We start from the raw sequence: 27,249 nt of genomic DNA, 5'->3' as shown, positions 1-27,249 counted from the left end.
TCACACACACACACACCTCAAAGATATTAAGAACTTTGGTCTAAAGGAAGTACCCTTCCAGCTCAGCTGTGGCTTTTCTCTCATTCACTCTGAAGTCCTGTGTCCAGGAGCAAGGACGTTGGGGCATGACAGTTGCTGCTTCTCTATCCAATGTCCCTTGGGCCTCAATTTGCCTCACTTTCTGGGGAATCAGAATTCTATTTTACATGCCTCCCAGAACTATAATATACTTAGAGTGAATTCCAGATGTCTTAAGAGATGCCAGATGCCTCAAAAAAGGCAGACCAACTTCAAGGAAAATGTGTCCCATTTCCTTGGACATGAACCACAAAGTTAAGCTTTTGGGACAAGCTATAAGGGGAAGAACCTTCAAGGTCTCCTCAGATAGGTTGGTGTGCCCATGATTTCACTCTGGAAAAGATCTTATTTCCATAGGCTATTGGGAGAGAAAAAAACTCACTAGATAATTAAATTTTTTAAAAAGAAAAGAAAGTAATAATTGTCAAGTGCCTTATGTCGGATATTGTGCTAGGTGCTTTCATATAATTATCTAATTCAATCCTTGCAAAAGCAACAGCAGGTAGATATTTTGAACCTAGTTTTTCCAGATGAAAAGTCTAAGACTCAAGAGTTGAAGTAAAAATATTCTAATTTTCATGTCCTTTATATAGCATTCTACAAATATCATAGAACATTTAAGCCTCATAAATGGTGTTGTATGGTTTTTGAAATGCTAATTCTTGGTCTGTCTCTACTCTTCTCATGAACCCAGTAAAAGCCACTCGTAATAATGGACTACTCGCTTGTATTGATTGCCCTACCTCTCTTTCTAGGAAAGCATGATTGCACATGTGACGTGCATACATACAATAACACGGCTTTGCATTGCACAGTGGCCTTGTAAACAAAAATGCTAAGAAAGCTACTTTTGCTCTAGAATAAAAGCCCACTTTCGTACATCTCATCCTTGCTTTCTTAGTAACATATTCCTTACTCTTCTAAATTCTCTGACCACAAGTCCAATCCTATCTACCTGGACAAAAGGTATCTTCTAATTTTTCCTATAGAATATATTTCTTTTCATGATTTCCATTCCTTTTTACTCTGCTGGAATTTGAATTTTTCTATACTGGATTGAACGGATTTTCCAGATATCTTCTACCTGAATGGAGTTCTAAAACTGGCTCTCAATTTCCAGTACTTCATTGGCTTTGAATTCTATGTGGTGTTTGGGTGACTCAATGTAACCTCTCTCAGGCTCCAGTGTTTCGTTTTTGTCATTGTTGTTTGTTTCTCATTTGTCAAATGGGAATGGTACTTCCTACCTATATTTTGTGGTAGCTTGTAAGTATTAATTTTGCAAGAATTAAATGAAATAATTTAAGGAAAGTATTTAACACAGTGGTTGACAGATTGAAACAGCCAAGTAAAAAGAGATAGTGGTGAAATAATTTTAATGGAGTTGTGTTAATAGTGGTAATTATTATTTAACCTGTATGTGAAGTAGCCTTAGTGTTCCAGTAGATCTGGTGAAAGAACATACATGAATTAACATGCCTCTGAAGTCTCATTCATGAGACCTGTTTACACTGACAATATTCTATGAGCAGTAAATGTATCAATCCTTAAATGGTCTTATTAAATATTGGAGTAGTAGTTGTAAAATGTGAAAGTTGTAAAATTTGCTTTGAGAAAATATTTGTTTTATGTTGTGAAATATAATTAGGGTACTTAATATTCTCAACTGCTGACATAAAATATAATTGAACATAAATGATTGTGGCACTAGTTTTGTACAATTCACAGTTCCCTTTTTACATTGTTTTGCTTCTCTACAATACCAAAAAGAAACAATTGTATCATATAATTGATATGTTGAATAGATATCACCCCTTTTTCTTATGTCTATAGGTTCAATACTCTGAACTAACTTTTTAGAGATGAGCAAATCTGAGATCTAACTTTGGGTACCTTCGGAGGAGGGAGGCATCCTGAGAATGATCGATCTTCTTTTCGAAAACTCAAATTGAGGTTGTCTATGTTGAACTTGCAATTGATTGTCCTTAGAGCCATCTTCAAAATCTCTAACAAGCTCTTGTTCACTTTTGACTGTGAATTTGAGTTTTGGAGTGAAGTGCTGATTGGATGAGAGAGAAAGTCTATCAAAAAATAATTTACACAAGGAAACTATGCATCACCTCTGTCCCACCCCGTGACTTGAAAATCCATCAAATAAGGTTTCTTTCTACAACTCTGTAACCTGGTCAGGAGATTGAATATGGATATTTTGTAGACTAACTGGGCTGTTCCATTCTAGTAGAACAATTATCACTTCTCCAGGAGGCACCAGCCAATGATGAGATTCAACCGACACCTCCTTTTTTTGGTGAAGTTTGGCAAAGCGGTTGTTGAAATGGCTGTTGTAATTAGGGTTATCTCTAAGGCGGGAAGCTGCACAGCTCCCCAATGTGGAGATCACAAATTTATATTCCTTACTCTTTTTCAAACTTTGTTCTGTACAACAGCGCATTCTAAGTGGCCATGGTAATTTTCATTCTGTCCCTAGGTATAAAAATTAGATGAAACTATATTTATCATATACATTTATTCATTCCATAAACTCATTATACTTTTGATGAAATACTAATTTTTATTCCCTTGCATTTGTTACTTCAGTAACCAATCATAGCATATAAAGAGAAAAGAATATCAAGCAATCAGAGGGTAACAGGCTGTCATTCATTTCAGCATTTTGCTACCTCTCAAATTCCTAAGCGATATTATGAGTGAATTATACAATTCTTGAAACTGTGCAAATAGCTAGAAATGTTGTCAGAATAATTGCTATAAGTTCAGTAGAAACAGAAAGGGGTTTTTCAAAGATAAACATAGTATGTTCAGAGAAGTTGCCTGTTTCTAATATATCAAATATAATAATTGATTGGCTTACCTCTAAAGGAATGGGATCCTACTCCTACAGTGAAAAGATTGTTAAGGTTAACTTACACAGCCAATGATGTTTGGATAAAGCAAAGAATAATGCACTTGAGGATGCAATCAAGAAGTAATGTGGAAATACCTTAAATATGAATTTTATTGTTTTATCAGGTATTATTTAATATTTTAATTACTGTTTTAAAACCTTATTAAAACATAATTTAGTTTTGTGTACCTCTACTACTATTCTTAATTAAGTACTAACTCTAGTAAATAATAAACTGCCTTTTCTTATATATACTTTTATACTTAAAATGGTCTTTAGGGCAGCAAACCTGTTGTTAAATTATTTGAATCCCACCACTGGCACCAACAAGTTTGTCTACAACTGATCAAAACTGATAATTCATCTTGATAGGTCTTGATTTTCAGGTTAAGAGGAAAATTAGGAATGATTGTATTATCTTTTTTTTGTTATCTGCTTGATTTCATTTTCTTAAGTTGAGACAATTCCTGATTCCACCCACTGCCGTAGCGTTAATTCATAGTCATAGCAACCCCTATAGGGCGGAGCTGGACTGCTCTTTAGGATTCCTAAGATTATAATCTTTACAGGTGCAGAGAACTTCATTTGCCCCAACAGAGCAATTCTGTGGTGGCCTTTCAATTAACAGCCCAATGCTTCTCCCATTGCACTACCAGGTAATGTCTGATAGTTACCCAAATTTCCATACTTTATTCATTGTCATAAAGTCAAGTAAATCCTATCAGACCTCTATAACCAAAGACTCTATATTGGTGGAAGTCCTGATGATTTTCTTCTCTTTATAAAATCAAAAGTGTTCTGGAAACAATTATTCACTTGCACTCTGGTATGCAAATAAGCATAATTATTAAGATCCTTTATATGGCAGATGTACTTTAAGCAAAAAACTTAAAAATCACTGCCATGGACTCGAGGCACCTCATAGTGACCCCAGAGAACTGCTCCCGTGGGTTTCTGGGACTGCAGTTCGTTATGGGAGTAGAAGCCTGTTGTTCTCCCACAGAGCAGCTGTTGGTTTCGAACTGCATATTTTGCAGTTAGCAGCCCAACACGTAACCATTACACCACCAGGACTCCTTGTACTTTAAATAGCAGGAGAAAAACAACAGAACCATGTGTTACAACAATTTAACGACTTATCTTGAAATATTGACTCTTTGAACTTTCAAATGAATGTATTTTTTCCCTCCAGATACTCCTGAAATTCCTCTCTGTAAAGCTTTGTCTGATTTCTGCCGTCTCCACTTAAATGTCAACCTTCTGGAACATCCTTCAACATCTATCTAAAACCAGTTTCTTTTCTGTGGCTTGTTGGTAAACCTTTTACAACCAACTCTCCTAGAAAACACCCCGATTTATAGCATCACCAATTTTATTGATGAAAATAATTTCACTATGATCCATCTTAAGCTACCAATGTTACATTTCAAGCTACCAGGCTCCAGGATAGCACATCTTGATGTACTCTTTCACACAACTTTTCTTTGTTAATAAGTCTCCTTCAATTGTAACTGCTTAATTTTATTGTTTACTGTTTAAAGTCTGACTTTTCTCATAGATTACTCTGATAAATATGGATTATATGTGTTTTTTTTCTTATGTTTTCCAAGGAGGCATGTGCAGTACCTGGAATTGTTCATTTTGGTGACCCTATAAAGAAATCTTTTGAGTAGCTATGATGGTGCAGTGGTTACACATTGGGTTGCTATCGGCAAGGTCAGCAGGTCAAAACCATGAGCCATTTCACAGGAGAAAGACAGGGCTTTGTACTCCCACAAAAAGAGTTACAGTCTTGGAAACTCTCGGGGACATCCATGAAAAAGGCAAAGCTTCCTGCTCTCAATTCCATTGTGACTCCTAGAGTTCCTATAGGACAGGGTAGAACTGCCCTTGTGGGAGTAACTCTTTATGGGAGTAGAAAGCTTCATTTTTCTCCCATGGATTAGCCCTTGGTTTTGAACTGCTGTCTTTTTTGGTTAGCAGCCCAAACACATAACTACTATGCCACAAGGGCCCCTCCTGCCACCAGGAAAAAAGGAAAAGGTCATTAAAAAATACAGGAAAGAAAGGAAAGATCACAGATGATGTCAAAAGAACTCTGAAACTTGCTCTTGATCATAGAGTAGCTAAGGTACATGGAAGAAATGATGATGTAAAAGAGATAAACAGAAAATATCAAGATACAGTTTGAAAAGACAAAGTGAAACATTATAATGAAATGGGCAAAAATCTAAAGTTAGTAAGCTAAAATGGAAGAACATTCTCAGCATATCTTAAAGTGAAAGAAGTAAAGAAAGAAATCAAGTCTCAAGTGGCAATACTTAAAGATTCTATGGACAAAATTTTGAGTGATGCAGGAAGCATCCAAACAAGATGGAAAAAATTCAGAGTGCCATCATACCAAAAGAACTAGTTGACATTCATCCCTTTCAAAGGATCAAGAATCCATGGTACTGAAGGAAGAAGACCAAGCTACATTGAAGGCATTAGCCAAAAACAAGGCTTCAAGAATTAATGGAATGCCAAAAACTCTGGAAGACAACTACTTGGCCAACTGACTGGAACAGATTCCTATTTGCACCCAGGCTGAAGAAAGGTGCCCCAAGAGAGTGCACAAAGTAAAGAACAATGTCATTAATATCACACAAAAGTGAACTTTAATGATGATCATCTAACGATGTTTGTAACAGTACTGACAGGGAAACTCAGGCTGGATTCTGAAGTGGATGTGGAACAAGCAGGGGTATCCTTGCTGATGTCAGCTCGGTCTTCGCTGAAAGCAGAGAACAGCAGAAAGGTAAAGGCAGGGTGAAGAAGAGGCTGTATGAGCAGAAGAAAGAAAAACTACATGGTTTAGAATCAGGAGAGGGGTGTGGCAGGGTTGAATCCTCTCACCATACTCATTTAATCTGTATACTGAGCAAGTAATCAGAGGAGCAGGATTGAATGAAGAAGAATGCAGCATCAGGACTGGAGGAAAGCTCGTCAACAACCGATGATAGGCTGGTGACACACCTTGCTTGCTAAAAGTGAAGAGATTTTGACACACTTTCTCATGAAGATCAAGGATTATAACCTTTAGTGTAAATTACACCTTACTGTAATGCAAGAAAACAAAAATCCTCACAGCTGTACTAATACATAATATCATGATAAATAGAGAAAAGTTTGAAGTTGTCAAGAATTTCATCTCAGTTGGATCCACAATCAATGTCCATGGAAGCAGTAGTCAAGAGATCAGAGACATATTGCTTTGGGTAAATGTGTTGCACACGGTTTACCCACTCTTTAAAGTGCTGGAAATAAGGATGTTACTTTGAGGACTATGGTATGCCTGACACAAATAATGGTATTTTCAATGACCTTGTATGCTTGTGAATACTGACATTTATTCAGGAAGACCAAAGAAGAATGGATGCATGGTGCTGGTGAGAAATATTGAAAGTACCAAGACTGCCAGAAGAACAAATAGATGTGTCTTGGAAGAGGTATAGACAAAATTGCCCCTTAAAAACAAGGATGACAAGACTTCATGCCATGTACTTTGGACATATTATCAAGAGAGGCCAGTTCCTGGAGAAAGACATCATACTTGGCAGAAGGGCAATGACGAGAGGAAGACCCTTGACTACAACAATGAGCTCAAATATAACAAACATGGGGATGGAGCAGGACCAGAAAGAGTTTCACTCTGTTTTACATAGGGTTGCTCTTAGTAGGAAACCACTCGATAAGAACCAGTCGGCACCTAACAGCAATAATATATGTGTCAAAATAGAACTGTTCCCGTTGGGTTTCAATGGCTGGTTTTTAAAATAGAACTCTGGGTCTTTCTCTGAAGGCACCTCTGGGTGGACTTCTGATCTTTTGGCTAATAACTGAGTGGGTTAACTGTTACCAGTATGTGTGGCTTCACCCACCCATAGCCAATAATTTGATTGGCTTCTTGTAATTCTAGAGGATACATTGGAATTGGTCCCTAAGGTTTCTGAGAGTTGAAATTGACTTGATGGCAAAAAATCATATTGTGATTGAGGGGGAGTGTGGAGTGGAGACACAAAGCCCATCTGTAGGCAATGGGCATCCCCTTACAGAAGGGTTGCGGGGAGATGAGCCAGTCAGGGTATAGTATAGCAATGATGAAACATACAATGCTCCTCTAGTTCCTTAATACTCCATTCCCTGGCCCCTTCCCCCCCCACATTTACGATCCCAATTCTACCTTACAAATCCGGCTAGACCAGAAGATATACACTGGTACAGATAAGAACTGGAAACACAGGGAATCCAGGGCAGATAAACCCCTCAGGACCAATAATGAAAGTAGTGATACCAGGAGGGTAAGGGTAAGGTAGGGTAGAAAGGGGAACCAATCACAGGCATCTACATATAACCCCCCCACCCAACAGAAAAGTGGGTGAAGAGAGATGTCAGACAGTGTAAGACATGACAAAATAATAATAATTTATAAATTATCAAGGGTTCATGAGGAAGGGGAGGTGGTGAGGGAGGGGGAACATGAGGAGCTGATACCAAAGGCTCAAGTAGAAAGAAAATCGTTTGAGAATGATGATGGTAACAAATGTACAGTGTGCTTGACACAATGGATGTATGTATGGATTGTGATGAGTGTATGAGCCCAATAAAATGCTTTAAAAAAAGAAAGAAAGAAACTGACTTGATGGCAATGAGTTTGGTGTTGAGACTCTGGATGGGGGCATTTTGGCAGGTTCATATTTCTCCTGTGGAATTGCTGCTGGATACGAACTGCTTACCATTTGATTAGCAGCCAATTAGTAGTTCATGGTGCCACCAGAGACTCCAATGGCTCATTGACTGTAAAAAAAATGCACCATACTAGTTTCAGGTGTTATAAGGGAAACCTACGGTGGTCACGAGTTTGAATTGACTCTACCAGAAACTGGCTATAACTTTTACTAAGGGTCATACTGTATTTTTCCTTAATTTTGTGACTCGCTGTAGCTTTGACCAAAAAGTATACTATTCAGAACTACTTAATGTATAATGCTTTCCAAAAGTTTGATATAGGATGGGAATAGTGGATATTTGTCTTTGTCTGGGTCGCCCAGATTCTCTACCTCTTTTTCTTTTCTTAGGAAATTATCCAGCCCACTGGGCAGAGTAAAACCTTCACTCCAGAGCAAATGCTAGCTATCCGCTTTATTAGCCTTACTTTTCTGCCAAGGAACATGCCCCTATGCCTGCCAATCATCTGTCTCTGGACCAGATTTGAAGCCGCTGGTTTCCTTCTGCTTTTCTTGCAACACAAGTTTCTGGGGGTCAGCATCCACCCAGGGTTCGACTTTCGGCTCAGAACACTGAGCACTGGCTTGGCATGTGTTACACGGAACCTATTTACTGCAGCTGGTGGGGTCTTTTAGAAGGCCTGCTGCAAGAGTTTATTCCATCTGGTCCAACTTAGATGATGAGGCCTGTTGCCACCCCTACTGCCAGTGGCGATGCTGGAACCTTTTTAAATACATCACAGAGCTGTCCCATTAAAGGCTCTACCTGAAAAAGCAGAAGGAGGGCATTTTTCCTGAGTAGCATATTAAGTAACAGAACGTCTGGATTCCTGACAGACTATCAATGCTGCACTTCTACAAATTCATATCTGGTTCAAATAAAGCAATAATATCTCTGATGAGCTCAAAATTGTCTCAGTATGTACCTTGTTTTGATGTTGTTGTGGTTGTTGTTAAAGAACAGATATCTAGACATACGTGAAGTTACACAAGCTCTACTATATCACTGAGGTATGGATTACATGAAGACATATGTTCATGCATCTGCCATGGGCCAGGAACTATGCTAGAACTGTGTTACAGAGTTGTCCAGGAAAGATGCCCTTCTTAATCTCAAATGTCAAGTAAATAATTACAAGTTCAATGACTATCTGAAAGGAAAAAAATGAGTTTAAATTCCAAAGATACTTAAGCTAGGGGAGGGCACAGGAAAGGCCTAGTGTCTTGGACTCATAAGACCAATATCTGCCAAAGAGTGACCATGTGTTCTAGTGTATATACCACCAACTCTCAGGTCCACAATGTCTTGGACTGTAGTATATGAAAGCTGGTGCTGGCTATTAAAACATTCTAGAGTTAATGACTTCCAAGACAGTTGCTTCCACAATGATATTTAACCAGCATACCCCCCTGGCAGTATCATTTTCTGTGGACTATGAGATGAAGGGGGGTTCTGGGACTTGCCAATCTCTAGATTCACTATGTCTAGCAAAGTGTGCCTAGGTAAGCAACAGGTATTTACTGTTTCATGAGTAAAATATCACAATAAAAAGGGAATAGAGTACACTCTAGAAAGGAATCAAGTCCAACTCTTGGTTCAGGGACATTTTAATAGAAAATTCTATCTATTTCCTAAGAGCAGGTATTTAACTCCAATGCCATGTGACGTCACTATTTATAATTGGGAAGACATTCTTCTGGCCTATTGAAATCACGTGGTGCACTGCACTGAGAATGAGAACTTGAAGATGAATAGCGTTGCATCATCATCAGAAAAGATCAGTTCAAGATTTATCTGGAAGTGTAATGCTATCAGTGACAGGATCATGTCCATCTGCCTACAAGGAAGAACATGTGCTATGACTGATATTCAAATTTATACACAAACCACTAATGCCAAAGATGAAGAAAAGTTTACCAACGTTTGCAGTCTTAAATTGATCAAACATTTGATTGAGAAGCATTTCTAATTACTGGGGAGTGGAATACAAAAGTTGGAAACAACAAGGAGGATCAGCAGTTGAAAAATATGGTCTTGATAGAAAAGACATGAGAAATTTCATGACCAATTTTTGCAAGACCAATGATTTATTCATGCCAAATATCTTTTTTAACAGTACAAATGGTAGCTATACATGTGGAACTCACTATATAAATAGATCAACTTGAATACATCTGTGGAAAGACACAATGGAGAAGCTCACTGGCATCAGCCAGAACACGAAATGGTTGCAGAACCGACCACCAGTAGTTCATATGCACGTTCATGTTGAAACCAAGTCCACGAAAGCCAAGGCACAAGCTTGAACATCTCTTAATTGAACTTAGAAATCCTCCCCAAAATAACCTTCACTCACGGAAGACTAATGACTGAAGAACAGAGGAGTTATGGGATGACATCAAGAACATCATATATGAAGAAAGCAAAATATCATTATAAAGACAGGGAAGAAACAAAATGGAAGAAATTCTGAAGGAACAGAGTTGAACAGAAGATTTCAAAGGGCATGCTGTTGAGGAAATAAAACAAAGTGTTATAAAGAAATATGTAAATACCTGGACTTAGAAAACCGAAAAGAAGAATATTTTGACACATCTCAGCTGAAGAAAATTTCAAGACTCAAGCTGAAATATTATTCTATGGGCAAAATATTGAACAACACAGGAAGCACAAAAAAGATGGTAAGTGTGATAGGTAGGTTTATTGTGCCAACCTGGCCAATGAACACATGTGGGATTAATTGAAGGGTGGAGAGATAAATGGCTCAGCGAGCCTCGCCTCTCTTGTCTTTTGCTCTTTCATCATTGGACAAGTGTGCAAGTCCCTTGCTTGTTCTGTGCCTCAATTTGCAAGCTACACTACCTGTGAGACTGTGTCGCTGTAACTTGAGGTTCTTTCAAGACCTGCTTCTCGACACTATTGGAACTTACATCTCTTGAGCTGGGGACTGTCGGACCCTGTCATCTGGCTGACTTTTGGTGACCTGCCTTGCTGTTTGCTGCCTGTGCCCGGATAGCCCGAATTACTCTACAGAGGACTACTCGGCGGCCTCAAGACTTGAAGGAATGCCAGTGTCTCACAGCTGTCTCACAGGAGTGAGTTGCACTTAGCCATTTTTACTGCTTTATAGATTAATTAACTGTTTATTTCTTATGTTATATATCTATCTATATGAATATATATGAAATTATTAGCATTCTGGTTTTGTTTCTCTAGAGAACCCTGTCTAACATGGAAAGAATACAACGATTCATTGTACCAGAAATAATTGACTGAAATTCAACCATTTCAGTAGGTAGCCTATGATAAAGAACAGGCGGTATTGAAGGAAGAAGTCCAACCTGTACTGAAAGCATTAGCGCAAAATAAAGTTCCATAAATTAATGAAATACCAATTGAGATGTTTTAACAAACAGATGCAGCCTGTGAAGCCCCCACTCATAAATGTCAAGATATTTGGAAGACTGTTACCTGACTAATGGGAACTGATTCATATTTATGATCTTTTCAAAGAAAGGGGATAAAAAATGAGAGAATTTTCAAGCAATACCCTTACTGTCACAACTAAAATTTTTGCTATAGATAATTCAAAAAATAATTGTAACAGTACTTCAAAAGGAAATTGACAGAAATTCAAGCCAAATGCAGAAAACCTGGAAATCTTACCAGAAAGCAGAGAATACCAGAAAGATGCTTACTCTGTGTAAAGATTTGACTATGTAGATTATAAAAAATATGGTTAGCATTGAGAAGAATAAGAATTCCAGAGCATGTAATTTTGCTCATGTGGAACTTGCATATAGACCAAGAAACAGACATTCAATTAGAATATAAAAAAAAAGAATGTTTTAAAATTTTAAAAAGTGTGGGTCAAGGTTATATCCTTTAATTGTACTTCATCAACCTGTGTGCTGAATAAATAACCCAAGAAGCTGGATTATATGAAGAAGAATAAGGCACCAGCATTGGAAGAAGACTCATTAACTATCTGCAATATGCAGACGACATGACCTTGCTGGCTGAAAGCACAGAGCACTTGAAGCATTCTCTGATGAAGACCCAACACTAGAGCCTTCGGTATGGATTACACTGCAACATAAGAAAAATAGTAAATCTTTACAATTGGGCCAAAATGCAAGTTCATGCTAAATGGAGAAAATGTTAAAGTTGTAAAGGAGTTAGTTTTACATGGTTCCATAATAAAAATTCAAAGGAGTAGAAGCCAAGAAGTAAAACACAAATTACATTTGACAAATCCACTATACATATATATATATATTTAAAAACCTCCTTAGAGTTTTAAAAAGCCAAGGTGTTACTTTGAAGACTAAGGTGCACCTGTCTAATCATATTTTCTGCTGCGTCATGTGCATGTGAATGCTGCACACATACAAAAAAGGAAGACAAAAGAGCATTGGTGCCTTTGAAGTATGCCAGAGATGAATTGGTGACAGATATTAAGTACATCACGGACTTCCAGAATTATGAGCATATCTGTCTTGGAGAAGTACCGCCAGAATGTGCCTGGAAATACCCTCAGTGCAATGGATTGACACAGTGGCTGCAACAAAGGGCTACACTTTAGCGAGGATCTGTAAGAATGGTGTTGGAGTTGGCAACGTTTTATTCTAATTGACATAGGGTCACTATGAGTTGGAACCAATTTGTTGGCAACTAACAAGGAAAACAATCATTGGAATTGATTCTTCTGAAATGAAAGTTTTAAAATAAGAACACACTTACATAGCACTTATTATGTCCCAAACACCACTTTTAAGATCTTTGCAATTATTAAGAAATTTACTGTTCATAGTAAATCCCCAAAGGGAGTCTTGTTAAGCTCATTTTACAATGGGAAAGCGGAGGACAGAGAGGTTAGTGACCAACGTCACACAGCCACTGAGTAGTATAGAGAGAAGTTTAGCCCAGGCGTCTGGTGAAGAAGGCTGTCTGCATCCTAACCACTGTGCTTTGTCCCTTCTATGAGCAAACAATATCATGTTTTATTTTGCCTTATCTCTAATGATATCCATCACATCCTAGTTACACTTGTGAAGGGATCATTGTTTCCTGGACCGCAAGCTTGCCATGTTCATTCCGGGAACCCTGGCACTAACTGACCTAGAGTGCATTTCTGGAAACACACCTTATAGAAGGGATTGGCAGCATCTCATCATCATTTGTTATGATGAACTAGAGTTTTCTGTTTTCATACCACACCCTGAAAGAACACACAGGCTCAGTTGACAACTCACACAGAAATAATGAGAATGGTCACACATTGTGGAGCACATTACCAATGCCTCTGAATGATTTGTGTAAAACTTGCTGATTGGAAACCTAAGCTTATGTGTAAACCTTCCCTGAAAGCACAAAATATCATTTAAAACACACATACACACATGTTCGGTATTAAGAAACATTCAATCACAGCTCATTGCTTTTCTGCAGGCCTGCATACAAGAGAGAGAAAACTAAAAGCATAAACCAAGTCCTGGTTAGCAGAAAAATGAGTTTATATTGATCAAGGCTTTACAGCAAATGGCATCTAAGATCCCTGCCAACTTTCTAAGTCCACATACCTCTCAAATTGGAGATAAATACCTTTGATTCTGGTTGGTCGGACTCTGGGTTTTCCTCAGCTTATTGTCCACAACTGTTCTGCTTGGCTCTGGCTCACTTGAAGCTGCAACTTTTAAAAACCAAAGTAGCTTTTCATAATTTACCTGAAAATTAATAAAAAACAGTACAGTCTCCTTCAAATGTGTGTGAGAGGGAAAGAGATCTACCGAGGTGAAATGCATTTGGAAGATTTTCGACATTAAAAGTTTTATAACTAGTTTAAAAATATAACATGGTCATTATTAGTGATATTCAAGAAATACATTATTCTTCCTTCTGGACAAATGGAAGGATGATATAATCTAGATGCCTTGTGGTCAGATCCACGTGACTAGTTCTAGCAAAGAAGTGGTGTGTGCCACTCTGCATACTGTCAGGCCCAGGGGAGTTGTTTCTTCCCCTCTGCCATCAGGACCAAAAATATCTCAGACTGGCTGCTTGATGAGCCTTGCCTTTGAAGCTAAGATCATGACCAAAGCTGAGAAGAGCCCACACCAGACTCATTGCAGAAATTTAATATAAAAAACGTACACTATTTTAAGACACTAAGACTGGAAGGTCATTACTGAAGAATAATTTAGTTCTATTATCTACCTATAAAACTTATTTAGTATAAATTTTATGTATGATATACAAAATATATCTGTGTATGTGTTACATGGTTTCCCAGGTGGCACAAAGAAAGTGTAAGTGTTCTTTTAATTAGAAGTTGGTAGTTTGAGGTACCTCAGGAGAAATTGATCCACTCCAGCTACTGAAAACCTTATGGAGCACAGTTCTACTCTGACACACATGGAGTCGTGTGAGTTAGAAGAGATGGCACGACAGAGTAAATAAGGTATGTATATCAGACTCCATCAAACGTATATACACACACACATATACCTACAGATCATGTAATTTGTGTGAAAACTAAAACTCACTGCCATCGAGTTGATGTTGTCTCATAGCAGCCCTATAGGACAGAGTAGAACTGCCTCTGTGAGTTTCAGAGACTGTATCTCTTTATTGGAGGAAGCAGCTCCAACTCTCTCTTGCAGAGAGGCTGGTGGTTTTGAACTGCTGACCTTTCAAATCCAGCTCAATGCATAACCACTACACTAACAAGGCTCCTATAACTGTTATTATGTGCCATTAAGTTGAATTTTATTCCTAGTGGCCCCATTTGATAGAGTAGAACTGCTCCATAGGGCTTTCTGGGCTGTAATGTTTACAGGAGCCATTGGGTGGATTTGAGCAGCCAATATTTCAGTTAGAAGTCAAGTGCTTAAACATTGCACCATCAGAACTCCATATATTCAATAAATGTTAAAATTTTGACACTGTGGACTAGGTGTTGGGGTGTATAACCACAAAATCAGCAATTTAAACCCACCAGACATTTATTGAGAAAAGGTGCGGCTGTCTGCTCCAATAAAGATTTCATCTTGGAAACCCTATATAGGCTCACTATGAGTTGGAATCAATTCCACACAAACATATGTATATATAAAATGAAGATCAAGGATTGCAGGCTTCAGTATGGATTACAATTCAATGTCAAAAAGTCAAAAATCTTCACAGCTGGACCAATAGGTAGCATCATACAAAATGGAGAAAAAGTTGAAATTGTCTAGAATTTCACCTTGCTTTGGTGCACAATTAATGTTGATGGAAGTAGCAGTGAAGAGATCATATGACGCATTGCATTGGGTAAATTTGCTGCACAAGATTTCTTTAAAGTGTTGAAAAGTAAGGATGCTATTTTGAGGAGTAAAATAAGCCTGGCCTAGGGCATGGTCTTTTAATTGCCTCATAAGCATTATAAAGTTGGATATTGGGAGGAGCTTTAAGATGGCACCCAGGTAAGCAGCCCATATGGGGAGCTCTGGTGTCTGGGAGGTCAAGTAGAAGTATTCTGGTGAGTGGAAAAATTCCGATGAAGACCCGAGGGGGCTTCTCTGTCTGGAAGATGACCCCACCCTGCATCTGCTTTTGTCCAAGTCCTAGAGATCTGGGTCTATATATCAGGGATTTCTCACTGGCTGTGCGACTTTTGTACACCTCAGTCGCCACCTGCCAGTGCCCCCACCTCCACTTCTGGGCCTGGTCGCTGTCCTAGGAACTGGACAGCTATCATGGATAGCTCCCCACGGCTGAGCCTTACCACCACATAGCAACTGTCCACTTGTAGCTCCCACCCAGGGAATCTGCACCCTACTCCCAATCTCTGGTGCCTCCTGGAAGCCACCCAGAGCCCCAGGGCCTAACCCACAGCAAGTTTGATTGCTTTCAGCTGAGGACACCCAGCATCAGTACCTTGGTCACCTCCACCCGCACGCCCCACCCCCACAAGTTGCATCTTCCATGTAAATGGTGAACAGCCCCCACCACTTCCAGGGTGCCTCAGCTCATCATAGCCCCTGGCCTTCTCTGTCCACACGGAGTGGCACCCGCAATTCCTGCCCACCATTTCCCCAGCATTGCAGCTCTGGAAGCCCCTGCAGCTCCCAGCCCAGAGCACTGTATTGTGCCGCCTTGGCCAGAGCTGTGGGAGTAAGAGTCATTGACTGGGTCCTTGCAGGCACGCCAAGTGAGCACCCAGCCCCCAAGGCCTCGGATGGGCGCTGCCTGGGTCTATCTCAGCTCAGGGATCACTGCTACCCTGTCCTGTCCCAGCCCGTGCAGTGAGTGGAACAGTGGAGAGTACATCCCTGGAACGTTATCCTTCCCCCAAATCTAGCCTAGCTCTGGAACCTAGGGAACTAGTGGCCCGGTTCTGGGAGCTCCCCAGCTCACACCGGCCATACCACCTAAGACCGCAATGGGGCCACCACCCACCCATTGGCCCCCAACAGCCCTGTCACTGTACTGGAGCTACCCAGCAGTCAAAATGAGATCCCTACAGCTGTCCCCACCGGTACATACAACCTCTCATCTCTGTTGACTACTGAGTTGCTACAGCCCCTGTCTACACAGCAGTCTGACCCACCTCCATAGTAGGCCACAGGAAGCCCTTGATAAAATCAGTCTCAGTCACACAGAGAAAGAACACAGGGCCTCTTGGTCTCCCAGAAATATGACACCCAGCTCGTCGAAATCATCCCATAAACAACAGCATACCAAATCACTCCCAACAAGAAAACAAGAAAGACAAACCACAACAGCAGAGCTAACAATGCTCATAGAAGAATCTGATGTGGATCAGCCACAAAAAGTAATTTTCAGAAGGCTACTTGAAGTAATACAGGCAATAAGGGAAGCTACACAAACTAAGGATACAACGATACAGGAAATTATGTTCATGGTAGAGGGGAAGAAGTCCACAATAGAGGGGATGAAGTCCATGCACCAAACGGAAATACAAGAGCTAACAGATGAAGTAGCAGAAGCTGCACACAAGATCACAGATCTCACGAATAGACTAGAAGAAGCTGAAAACTGTATCAATGATCTCAAAGACAATCAGACAGACCTCAGTAAATAAGAAAGACAAGCAAGATAATAAGAGCCAGAAGAAACCCGAGATCAATGACAGATGCTATGAATAGGAACAACATCTGAATAATTGGCCTACCAGAACAACACACAACGAGGGAATTTCTGGAAGAAAACTTCCCCACCTTAATGAATGAGAATCAGTCACTCATGCGGAAAGCAGAGAGGACACAATTTAGACTAAACCCTAGGAAGAACTCCCAAGCATACTAGTTAAGCTATCTAACTTTGAGGAAAATGAGAACATTCTAATAGTGGCAAGAGAAAGCAAGACAGTCACATACCATGGCTCTCAGGTAAGAATATGCTTAGATTTATCAACAAAAACCATGAAGTGGAGGAGAAAGTGGAGTAACAACTTCCTAAAGCTGAAAGAGAAAACACCACCCCAAGAATCCTTTACCCTGCCGAATTATCTATTAAGACAGAAGGAGAGATAAGGGTTTTCCAGGACAAGGAAAAACTTAAGGAACACACTGAAAGACACCAAACCCTGTGGGAGATCCTTGTCGATTCACTATGGCCAGAAGACCAACATCCACCAAGCACAAACAGGAGAACACCATGTAGCCCAACTCCAACCAGAAGCCAACGAGGTGATAACAATAACCAAGATAACATGGCCTCAGAGGGAAAAGAAGGCAATACAGTAGCTCTCCACAAAGATACAGCACAGTGATAAGAAGGGTGATAGGAAAACACCCAAAACAAAAGGCATGAGATGTCAGCAATGAATCCACAGATCATGATAATAACTCTAAACGTCAATGGCCTTAGCTCCTACACTAAAATAAAAAAGCTTGCAGACTAGCTTAGAAAACATAACCCATCAATCTGTTGCCTGCGGGAAACACATCTTAAGCTCGCAGACAAGAATAAACTAAGAATAAAAGGCTGGCGGAAGATATACCAGGCTAACGGGAACTCAAAAAAAAAAAAAAGCAGGAGTCGCAATCCTAATCTCAGGCAAAATTGATCGCAAGGTTAAAACCATAAAAGAAGATAAGGTGGGGCACTATATAGTGCTCAAAAGATCACTTTACCAGTAACTGGTGAGCATAATAAATATATATGCACCAAATCAGAGACCCATGAAATATGTCAAATAGACTATTCAAAACATGAAAAAAGATATCACAGATTCAACAATTATAGTAGTTGACTTTAATACACTGCTTTCAGAGAAAGATAGATCATTGGGAAAGAAACTCAGCAAAGAGACTATAGAGCTAAACACTACAATTAGGCAACTAGATCTGATAGACATATTTAGAACTTTCCAACCAAATGTAAAAAATATCACATTCTTCTCAAGCATGCATGGCTCATTTTCGAAAATAGACCACGTGCTTGGACACAAGTTGAGCCTACGTAAATTCAAACACATAGAGATTACACAGATGTCCTTCTCAGATCACCATGCCATAAAACTGGAAATCAATAAAAAGACGACCAGAAAAACAAAGGCAAAAAAAATGTAGGATAAATAATGCTCTTCTGAGATATGAGTGGGTAGTGACCCAGATTAGAGAGGAGATCAGAAAGTTTCTAGAAGCTAATGAGAATGAGAATACAATGGGCCAAAACCTATGGGACATAGTGAAAGCAGTCATCAGAGGTAGCTTGTTAGCAATGAGGGCATATAATAAAAGGAAAAGAGACTTATAACGGATACACTCTTACAATAACTCAGCAATGAATATAGAATCAACAGAACAATCCTTCCAATAGCAAAAGAAAATAAGTCATAAAAATCAGGGCAAATGCAGAAGATTAAGGCAGCAAAACACTGGTTCTTTGAAAGGATCAACAGAATTGACTGACGGCTGGCAAACCCAACCAAAGAAAGGAAAGAGCAAACAATAGCCAGGATGAGGAATGAAACAGGAGGCATCATAACAGACCCTAATGAGATTAAAAGGATTATCACAAAGTGCTATTAAAGTATCTACTCTAATGAATTCAACAATGTGGAATACATGGACAAATACTTGGAAAAACAATCCTTCCCTAGACTATCCCAGATAGAGGTCAAGAACCTAAGCAAACCCATAGCAAAAGAAGAAATAGATATTGTTATCAAGAAGCTACCAACAAAAAAAGCTCCCAGACCAGATGGCTTCACAGAATTCTACAAAGCATTCAGGGTAGAGCTGACACTGATCCTCCACAAAATATTCCAGAGTGTAGAAAAGGATGGCAAACTCCAAAACTCATTTTATGAAGCTAGTATAACTTTTATGCCCAAACAGAGCAAGGATCTCACACGAATAGAGAACTATAGACCAATATCTCTAATGAATATAGATGTAAAAATCTTCAACAAGAGAATACAAAAGTATATAAAACGCCTTATCCATCAGGATCAGGTAGGATTCATCCTAGGCATGCAGGGATCCGAAAATCCATCTATATTATACACCATTGAGAAGAAAAAGTATAAGAACCGCATGATAATATCTATAGATGCCGAAAAAGCAGTTGAAAACATCCAACACTCATTCCTAATTAAGACACTCAATAGGATAGGAACAGAAGTTCAATTCCTCAAGTTAATACAAGCTATCGACAAAAAAATGACAGCTAACATTCCAACTTCTATTCAATATCATACTGGAGGTTCTAGTTAATAACATAAGACAATGGAAGGACACCAAAGGTATCTAACTGGGAGAGGAGGAGGTGAAATTATTGTTATTTGCAGACAACATGATTCTGTACATTGAAAATTCCCAAAGCTCCAGAGTACTGACAGCAATAGAGGAATATGTAAGGGTGGCATGATTCAAAATCAACAAACAGAAGTCAATTGGTTTGCTATATACATCAGAAAAGACCATGGAAGAGGAGATAAAAAAGGCAGTACCCTTCACAATACCCAAGAACAAATTGAAATATCTAGGGATTTATTTAGCCAAAACAACAAAAGGCTTATACAAGGAAAACTTCAAGACCCTACTACAGGAAACCAAAAGCAACCTCCACAAATGGAGGAATATCCCATGCTCATGGATCAGAAGACTCAATATAGTAAAGATCTCTATCCTACTCAGTGCACTTTATAAGTTTAATGCAATCCGGATTCAAATACCAACAACCTTCTTCAAATAATTGGAAAAGCTGACAACCTATTTTATATGGAGAAGAAAGCAGCACAGAATTAGCAGAGAACTCCTCAAGAAGAAGGAAAAAGTCAGAGGGCTCTCTTTACCTGGCTTTAACACCTACTACACAGCCACAGTGGTCAAAACAGTGTGGTACTGGCATAATGACAGATACAACAGAGCTTTGGAAAAGAACATAAAACTCAGAAATAGAACCATCAGCATATAGACAATTGATCTTTGATAAGGGCCCCAAAGCAACAAGTGGGAGGGCGACGCCCTATTTAACAAGTGGTGCTAGAAACAATGATAATCCACATATAGAAAAATGAAACAAGATATCTACCTCAACCCATGCACAATAACAAACTCTAGGTGGAACATGGACCTAGAAGTAAACCCCCAAACCATCAGGACCATTAGCAAAGGAATTGGGACAAACCTAAGAACCTTGGGCCAGGGAATACAAATGCTAACAGCAATAGGGCAGGGTACACACACAGGGTAACCTGAAATCGACAAGTGGGATTTACGAAGGATAAAACACCTGTGTGCATCAAAAGACTTTGCCAAGAGGGTAACAAGGCAACCCACAGACTGCGAGATGATTTTTAGCAATGGTGCAACAGACAAAGGGCCCATTAAGAAAATCTGCAATACTCTTTTTGTCTGCAAAAAGAGGAAAACCGTCAACACCTTGAAGAAGTGGGCAAAAGAACTGAAAAGATTTTTCACTATAGAGGAGACCTATATGGCCAATAAACATATGAGAAAATGCTCCTGATCATTAGCCATCAGAGAAATGCAAATCAAAACAACCATGAGATGCCATCTAACACTTTTGAGGCTAGCCCAAATCAGAAAATCAGTGAGCAACAAATGTTGGAAGGGATGTGGTGAGACAGGAACTCTCCTACAATGCTGGTGGTCTTGTAAATATTTATAACCGCTATTGAAAGTAATCTGGTGATAATAGAGAAAATGGAAATTGATCTATCTTATGACTCAGCTATCCCTCTACTGGGAAAATACCCAGAAGAGGTAATAAATAAACCACGGCCAGTTGTAGGCACGCCAATATTTATTGTTGCACAATTCACAATCACAAAGAGTTGGAAACAATCTAAATTTCCACCGGTAGATAAGTGGATCAGTAAACTGGCACAATGGAGTACTATGCATTACTAAAAACCACTGATGAGCACATGAAACACATCTTTTCAAGGGAAGAGTTGGAGGAAATTATGTTAAGCTATCTCAGCCAGTAACAAAAGGAGAAGTACAGCATGAGTCTCCTGAGGTAAGTGTAATCAAAATGGCTGGTAGGTGTAGAAGAGAAGCCACCTATATCACAAAGTTCGGGTTGAGATACAGGGAGTCAGGAGGAGATTAGACCAAACCCAAGGAGGTACATGTTGGTCCAACACAAAAATGGGGAAAGGAGGGAGGTTTCAGGGAGAAAAGGGGTGGGGTGAAAGTGAAATGATGACAGAGGGAGCAGGGCACTAATCCACCTAGGGGGAAAGTACTGGTCTTATCTCCACAGAATTGGGAGTGGGCATGCAGACCCTACCATGGCACACAAAACCATGAGGACAACATGGCCACGTGGAAGAATGCATGAAAAGAGAGAGCCACAGGGTTGGCCCCAACCAGAACCAAACTGACACCCTCCCTAGAAATAGGTAGTTTCTAAATAGGTACTGTTCTAAATGTACAGGTTGGGGAGAGGGACCAGCATGCCACATCCACATGGGAGCAAACCAGGAATGAAGAAGAGAAACGAAGAGCCAGACTGGACCCCACTCTGGCACACCAGGCCCAGAAGATGACGTCACTGCGGGAAACTAATGGGACACAGAGGGGACTGGGCGACTGATAATAACTCGTGTCACATTGTCTCCTTACTGGAGCAGACTGCGATAGAGGACATTTCTGGGGTCACATGGTGGGGAAGTAGGGGGTTCTGAACCCCCCCACAGCAGGATGAACGAAGAAGGGAACACACCAGACGAGCAGCTGGAGCATAGTGCAGTAAAGCATCAGTGAAGCACGCTATATTCCTCTGGTTCTTTGAGGCTTCCTCACCTCCCACTACCATGACCCTGGGGATGCTTTTCAATTCAGACTAGACTGGAACATGTACACAGATATAGATAAGAGATGGGAGCTCACGATGCACAGAATCCAGGAAAAGGAGTGGGAATAGTGATACCAGAAGGGTAGGGGGATGAGGAGGAGAGGAAGGGGGAATGGGAGAACTGATAGCAGTGATCGACACATAACCATACACCCCTCTACAGCGGGGAAGAACAACAGAAAACATGGAGAAAGGAAGGCAGTGGTTGGTGTGAGATATGAACATAATAACAATGTACAATCTATCAAGGGGTTATGAGGGTGGGGGAAAGGAGGGGAAAAAAAGAAGAGCTGATACCAAGTGCTCAATAGAAAGTAAATGTCTAGAAAAGAATGAAGACAACATATATACAAATTCGCCTGATGCAAGTGATGTGTGGATTGTGACAAGAGTTATAAGAGTCCCCAATAAAATGATATTCAATGAAAAATTAAATTAAATTTCAAAAAAGAAAAACGAAAGTTGGATATTGCATAAGGAAGACTGAAGAAGAATTGGTGCATTTGAATCATGAGGCTGATGAAGAATATTGAAAGTACCATGAATTGCCAAAATAACAAATACACCTGTCTTGGAAGAAGTAAAGCCAGAATGTTCCCTAGCAGCAAAACTGGTGGGATCATGTACTTTGAACACATTGCTAGGAGAGACCAATACCTAAAAAAGGACAAATTGTAAGGGAAAAACCATAAGTACATTAAACAAGATGGATTGACACAGTGGCTGCAATATAGGTACAATTGTGAGGATAACACAGGACCAAGCAGTGTTTCATTACGTTGTACATAGTGTTGCTATGGGTAGGAACTGACTTGATGGCAGTTAATAACACCATATATATCCTAATATCCCAACATATATATGTGTTGTTATATATATTTGTGTATATATGTTTATATGGCTTCTGAGGCTGTAGTCTTTCTATGAGCAGATCACAGTCTTTTCTCCTGAGAGCAACTTATGGGTCTTAAATACCAAACTAATGGTTAGCAGGCAAGTATTTAACCACTATAGTACCAGGACATTTATATATTTACACCATATATATATATAATTTTGTGTATGTATATATATTATTTTGTGTATATATATATAATTTTGTGTATTTATCATCTATCTATCTATCTATCTATCTATCTATCTATCTTCATCATCATCATCATCATCATCATCATTATTATCTATCTATCTATCTATCTATCTATCTATCTATCTATCTATCTATCTATCTAATCAGTTCTCAGCCCAGAAGAGGTCATTGGTCCTTTGTAACTGTTATATCATAAATCTTGAGAATACCTCTAGGAGGTATCATAACTAATATAACAGGTGGCTTGCTGATTTGTAATTCAAATCCACCAGCTACTCTGAGAGAAAGATTCCATTGTCTGTCTCTTTACTAGATCCACAGCCTTGGAAACTCTAGAGAAGTTTGCTATGAGTCAGAATTCACTCAAGGGCAATGGGTGGGGTGGGGTGAGTGGGCCTGATATTACAGTTAATGGTGGTGGATTTAAGCATAAGGCCTTCATTTCTGAGGATTGTGCTCTTTGTCGCCTTGCTATGTTCACATGCCCACTAATAATTTACCCATTGTCATTCCTCCTCCCTATTTTAGCCTTGTTTCCATCCTCCTTTGACTCCCTGAGCATGCTCACCTTTGGAGCATGCTTCACATTCTTGCCCAAGTGTGAGCTCTTAGAAGTTCAATGCCTGGAGAAGAAGTGTGGCTTTGTTATTGGGGGATCTGTGTCTCAGTACTGGGTCTACCATCATTCCGGGGTTTCTCTGAGTGAGTTCCTTGTCCCTTCTGGCCTAATCTCCCAAGTATTAAAATGATAATGCTAAATTTAATTTTGAAGCTACTTCCCCTCTCTAACTCTCTAGGAAGATCTTAGTCAAGCACTGAAGTCAGCTTGTAAATGGACTCAGTGTGCCTATTAGCATCACCATACAACGGACCCAACAGTTTTCAAAGGAAAAGACGAAAGTTGAGGCAGGAAAGGTCTTCAAAGAGGAATTAAATAAGAGAGTCAAATCTACTTCCTACTCTGGCATATTCTTTTAGATGAGTATCTCATCTTTATAAAACATTTTCATATATGAATATGAATGGACTTTTTAACATAGGACTCAATTGTAAAGTCAGTCTCTTAAAAAAAAAGAATCAGCTTCTCATATCTGCTATCCTGGTGTATACAAACTAGAGCTCTGATGGAACAGTGAGTTAGGCATTGAATCACTCTTTGAAAGTTCAGCACTTCAAATCCACCAGCTGTTCCATGGAAAAAAGATGAAACTATCTCTTTCCATAAAGATTTGCAGCCACAGAAACCTCATAGATCAATTCTATTGTGTCTCTATGAGTTGAAATCAATTACACAGTAATGAGATTTTGGGTTGGGGTATGTACAAGTGAGATAAACAAAAGGAATCCATAACACAGCATGAGAACCATACCATTTCAGGAGCACTTCTTCCCAAAAATCTCTGGCAAAGAATCTTGATTGTTGGTAATTTCAGAGGGACTTCATGCCTCAAGAAGAGATGGCTTATCTGAGATTGGAGAAGATATCCTGAAGAGATGGGGTCCAGAGACTTCAGATCTTTCTGAATCTTATCTAATAAGCTGGAACTCAAAGGGTTTGACTTGAGTTCTTTTTTGACCAAAGAAAGAAGAAAATTGTCCTCTCTTGTTGCTCTGCTTGGTCTTTGGCAGATATCCTAACACAAACGAGAAGGTGAGGGGGAGAAAATCAACACAGCTGGCTCTCAGGGAGATGGTTCAGGGCTAATGCAAGCAACAGAAGAGCACTGGGGACGGTGTCCGTGTCCACATTCAGGCCTGACCTAGAGCAAGTGGGTACCGCCTGAAGGTCAGTGTTCTTCCTGGACTTATCAATTAGTTGACAATGCTTCAGACTTTTTCCTTCAGGCAAAGAAAGGAAGCAAACTATTTTAGAACACCTACTGTATCACAATGTTCCGATCTGTATCCAAATACGGGGGTGATGTAAGAAAAGGCTGGTTATCTATTTAAAAAACTATCACCCTGAACCCTCTGGATCACAGTTCTACCCTGGCACAAATAAGGTCACCAGAAATATGGCAAGCTGGCTGATTTACTCCGTTAGAAGTCTACTATATAGTGTGTCTTTAAAACTAACTTTTATGGTTACATGAGAATTTGGGATAACATCTTAGAGCAGTATTGGTCTGGCCCTTTAGGTCTGGGGTTGGAATAGAGAGACTAAAGACAATGCCCCGCTCTTTGTGGAAGTAATTGGGATTATCGTGATCCTTCCTGAGTGTAGGAACCCTTAAGAAAGGAGAGTTTAGTTGAGACACCAGGAGTTAGTCTGTGGGATCCTCAGGGGGAATTTCCTGGAAAGTCACCAGGCTGGCTAAATCTAGAATTCCAAGGGAAATGTGGTGCCCCTTTTACATCACTCTCTCCACATCAAAATTTACTGTTAGCAAATAGTACCCCTTCATCAACAAGAGATACAATAAACAAATCTTATACATACCTCAGGTTGGTCAGAGCCACCTCTCACCATCTGTTCCAAGGACCAGTCTCTGAAGTTTCTCCTGGGAAGGCCATGGATGTAGGATAGAGATTGGTCTCCAGTTGGTACAGAGCTGCAGTGGACATTTGCCTATTAGGAAATATATCAAGACAAATGAAATCAAGGAACAGAAGTGAGGGGACCATTCCTAAAACATACTACCAGTTCCAAATGAATTTAGGCTGACTTAATGTGGCCTTTTGATCCCCTAAGAAGAAAGCTTCTTTCAAAACCGATATCAGGATTTTGTGGCTTCCACCTTTGGAAAAATATTAATAAGGAAAACATGAACAATTAGGTAGTGTTTCATTGTGTACCAGATAAAAAGAATCTGTGACCAAAAAATGAGGTATAGATGTGGTTGGGAGGTGTGCCAGCCCCCCACTACTAATCATGGGTTTGATAGGCACAATTGTATGGTTCAGATATATTTATTAAAGTCATAAAGAGCATGAGAGATAAAAGAGAGACTGAAATAATGGAGTCAGGCACATTTCATGGTAGCATGCTTAACTCAGCACCACTTGGTAGTCCACGTGGAGAGAGGAGGAAGGGAAGGAAGACAAGAGGAAAGGGAACAGAGGAGTGAGGACAGGAGAGGAGAGGGGGAACCAGAGAAGCCAAGAAGGGAGCCTGAGATAGCTCTTTATTGCTAACCAGGCCTACATACCTCTGGGGGGAGTGCAAGCCCACCAATTACAGGTAAAGACATATGTCATAAGATGGGGTTGCACTGTAGGTTAACAGCAATGAGAGGGGGATAATCTAGGGATATACACACAATAGGAAGAGGAAGGATTGGGGGTATACATGTGACAAGAAGGGCAGATCATAGATTCAGGATGGCAGCCTAACTTTGGATGTCACTCAGCAGGTATGACCTGTTCTATGGATCTCCATGGAAACCATTATCAGTAGGGTGTAAACCCCACCTCCAGGAGCCAAGCTAAAGGTCAGAAGCCTTTATAGCCCATTGTCCTTAACAGCAGGGAGCGGTCCCTACCTGTCTGGCAACTGACTGCCTTCAGGGAGGATATCTCTAAGCATCTGACACCCACCATATGCTGGCAAAAAGCCCCTAATGTTTGGCATGCCTTTGGGAGAGACAAAGCTAGGAAAAAGTCTCTTCATAATCCCACATATAGAGACAAATATAGTGTGTTTATTAGAAATAAGGGCATCCTTCAGCTGATTCAATCAGCAAGTTTGAAGAATGCAGCAAAAGTGAATGTAAGCCTTCTCAACAATGGAATAAAAGATTAAGATGCCCAGAATATTATTATATTCCAAAGGCAATGTTATTAAAGGTTATAAAAGGATGAATGATGGAGCAAGGATCAATGCTAAAATCCATTCTCTTGCTCTGGAAATGATGACCAAAAGGAGGCACAATTAGGACTAAATGAAAATTGATTGCATTCATTTGAAAAGCATGTTGAATAATCCATCTGCATGTATAGAAACCTACATATATTTTAGATTCACGTAATATTTTAAGAAAAATATAAAGAGGCTCTCTAGAGTGGGCAGGAAAGATAGCATTCTAGAATAGGCATTAGAATGAGCATTATAAGGATTACAAAGATC

The 27,249-nt window shown here is 39.7% G+C and overlaps 1 protein-coding gene across 1 annotated transcript in view; it reads right to left on the bottom strand.

Annotated features, from left to right (window-relative positions):
* Positions 1-27,249, bottom strand: part of CUNH1orf87 (chromosome unknown C1orf87 homolog) — a 118,349-nt gene that overhangs the window by 52,555 nt on the left and 38,545 nt on the right. Inside the window, exons 4-7 of the mRNA XM_045291746.1 lie at positions 25,624-25,752; positions 24,554-24,817; positions 13,355-13,476; positions 1,972-2,137 (exon numbers count right to left, since the gene is read on the bottom strand). Of these exons, the coding sequence (XP_045147681.1) occupies positions 1,972-2,137; positions 13,355-13,476; positions 24,554-24,817; positions 25,624-25,752 (681 nt within the window). The remainder of the gene's footprint in view (positions 1-1,971; positions 2,138-13,354; positions 13,477-24,553; positions 24,818-25,623; positions 25,753-27,249) is intronic.

This window comes from Echinops telfairi, unplaced genomic scaffold, assembly GCF_000313985.2.
Source record: "Echinops telfairi isolate 266 unplaced genomic scaffold, ASM31398v2 ScPeMD7_443;HRSCAF=831, whole genome shotgun sequence".
NCBI classification, from domain to species: domain Eukaryota; kingdom Metazoa; phylum Chordata; class Mammalia; order Afrosoricida; family Tenrecidae; genus Echinops; species Echinops telfairi.
The sequence above is the reverse complement of the archived record's forward strand: the minus strand, read 5'-3'. Positions and strand labels throughout refer to the sequence as shown.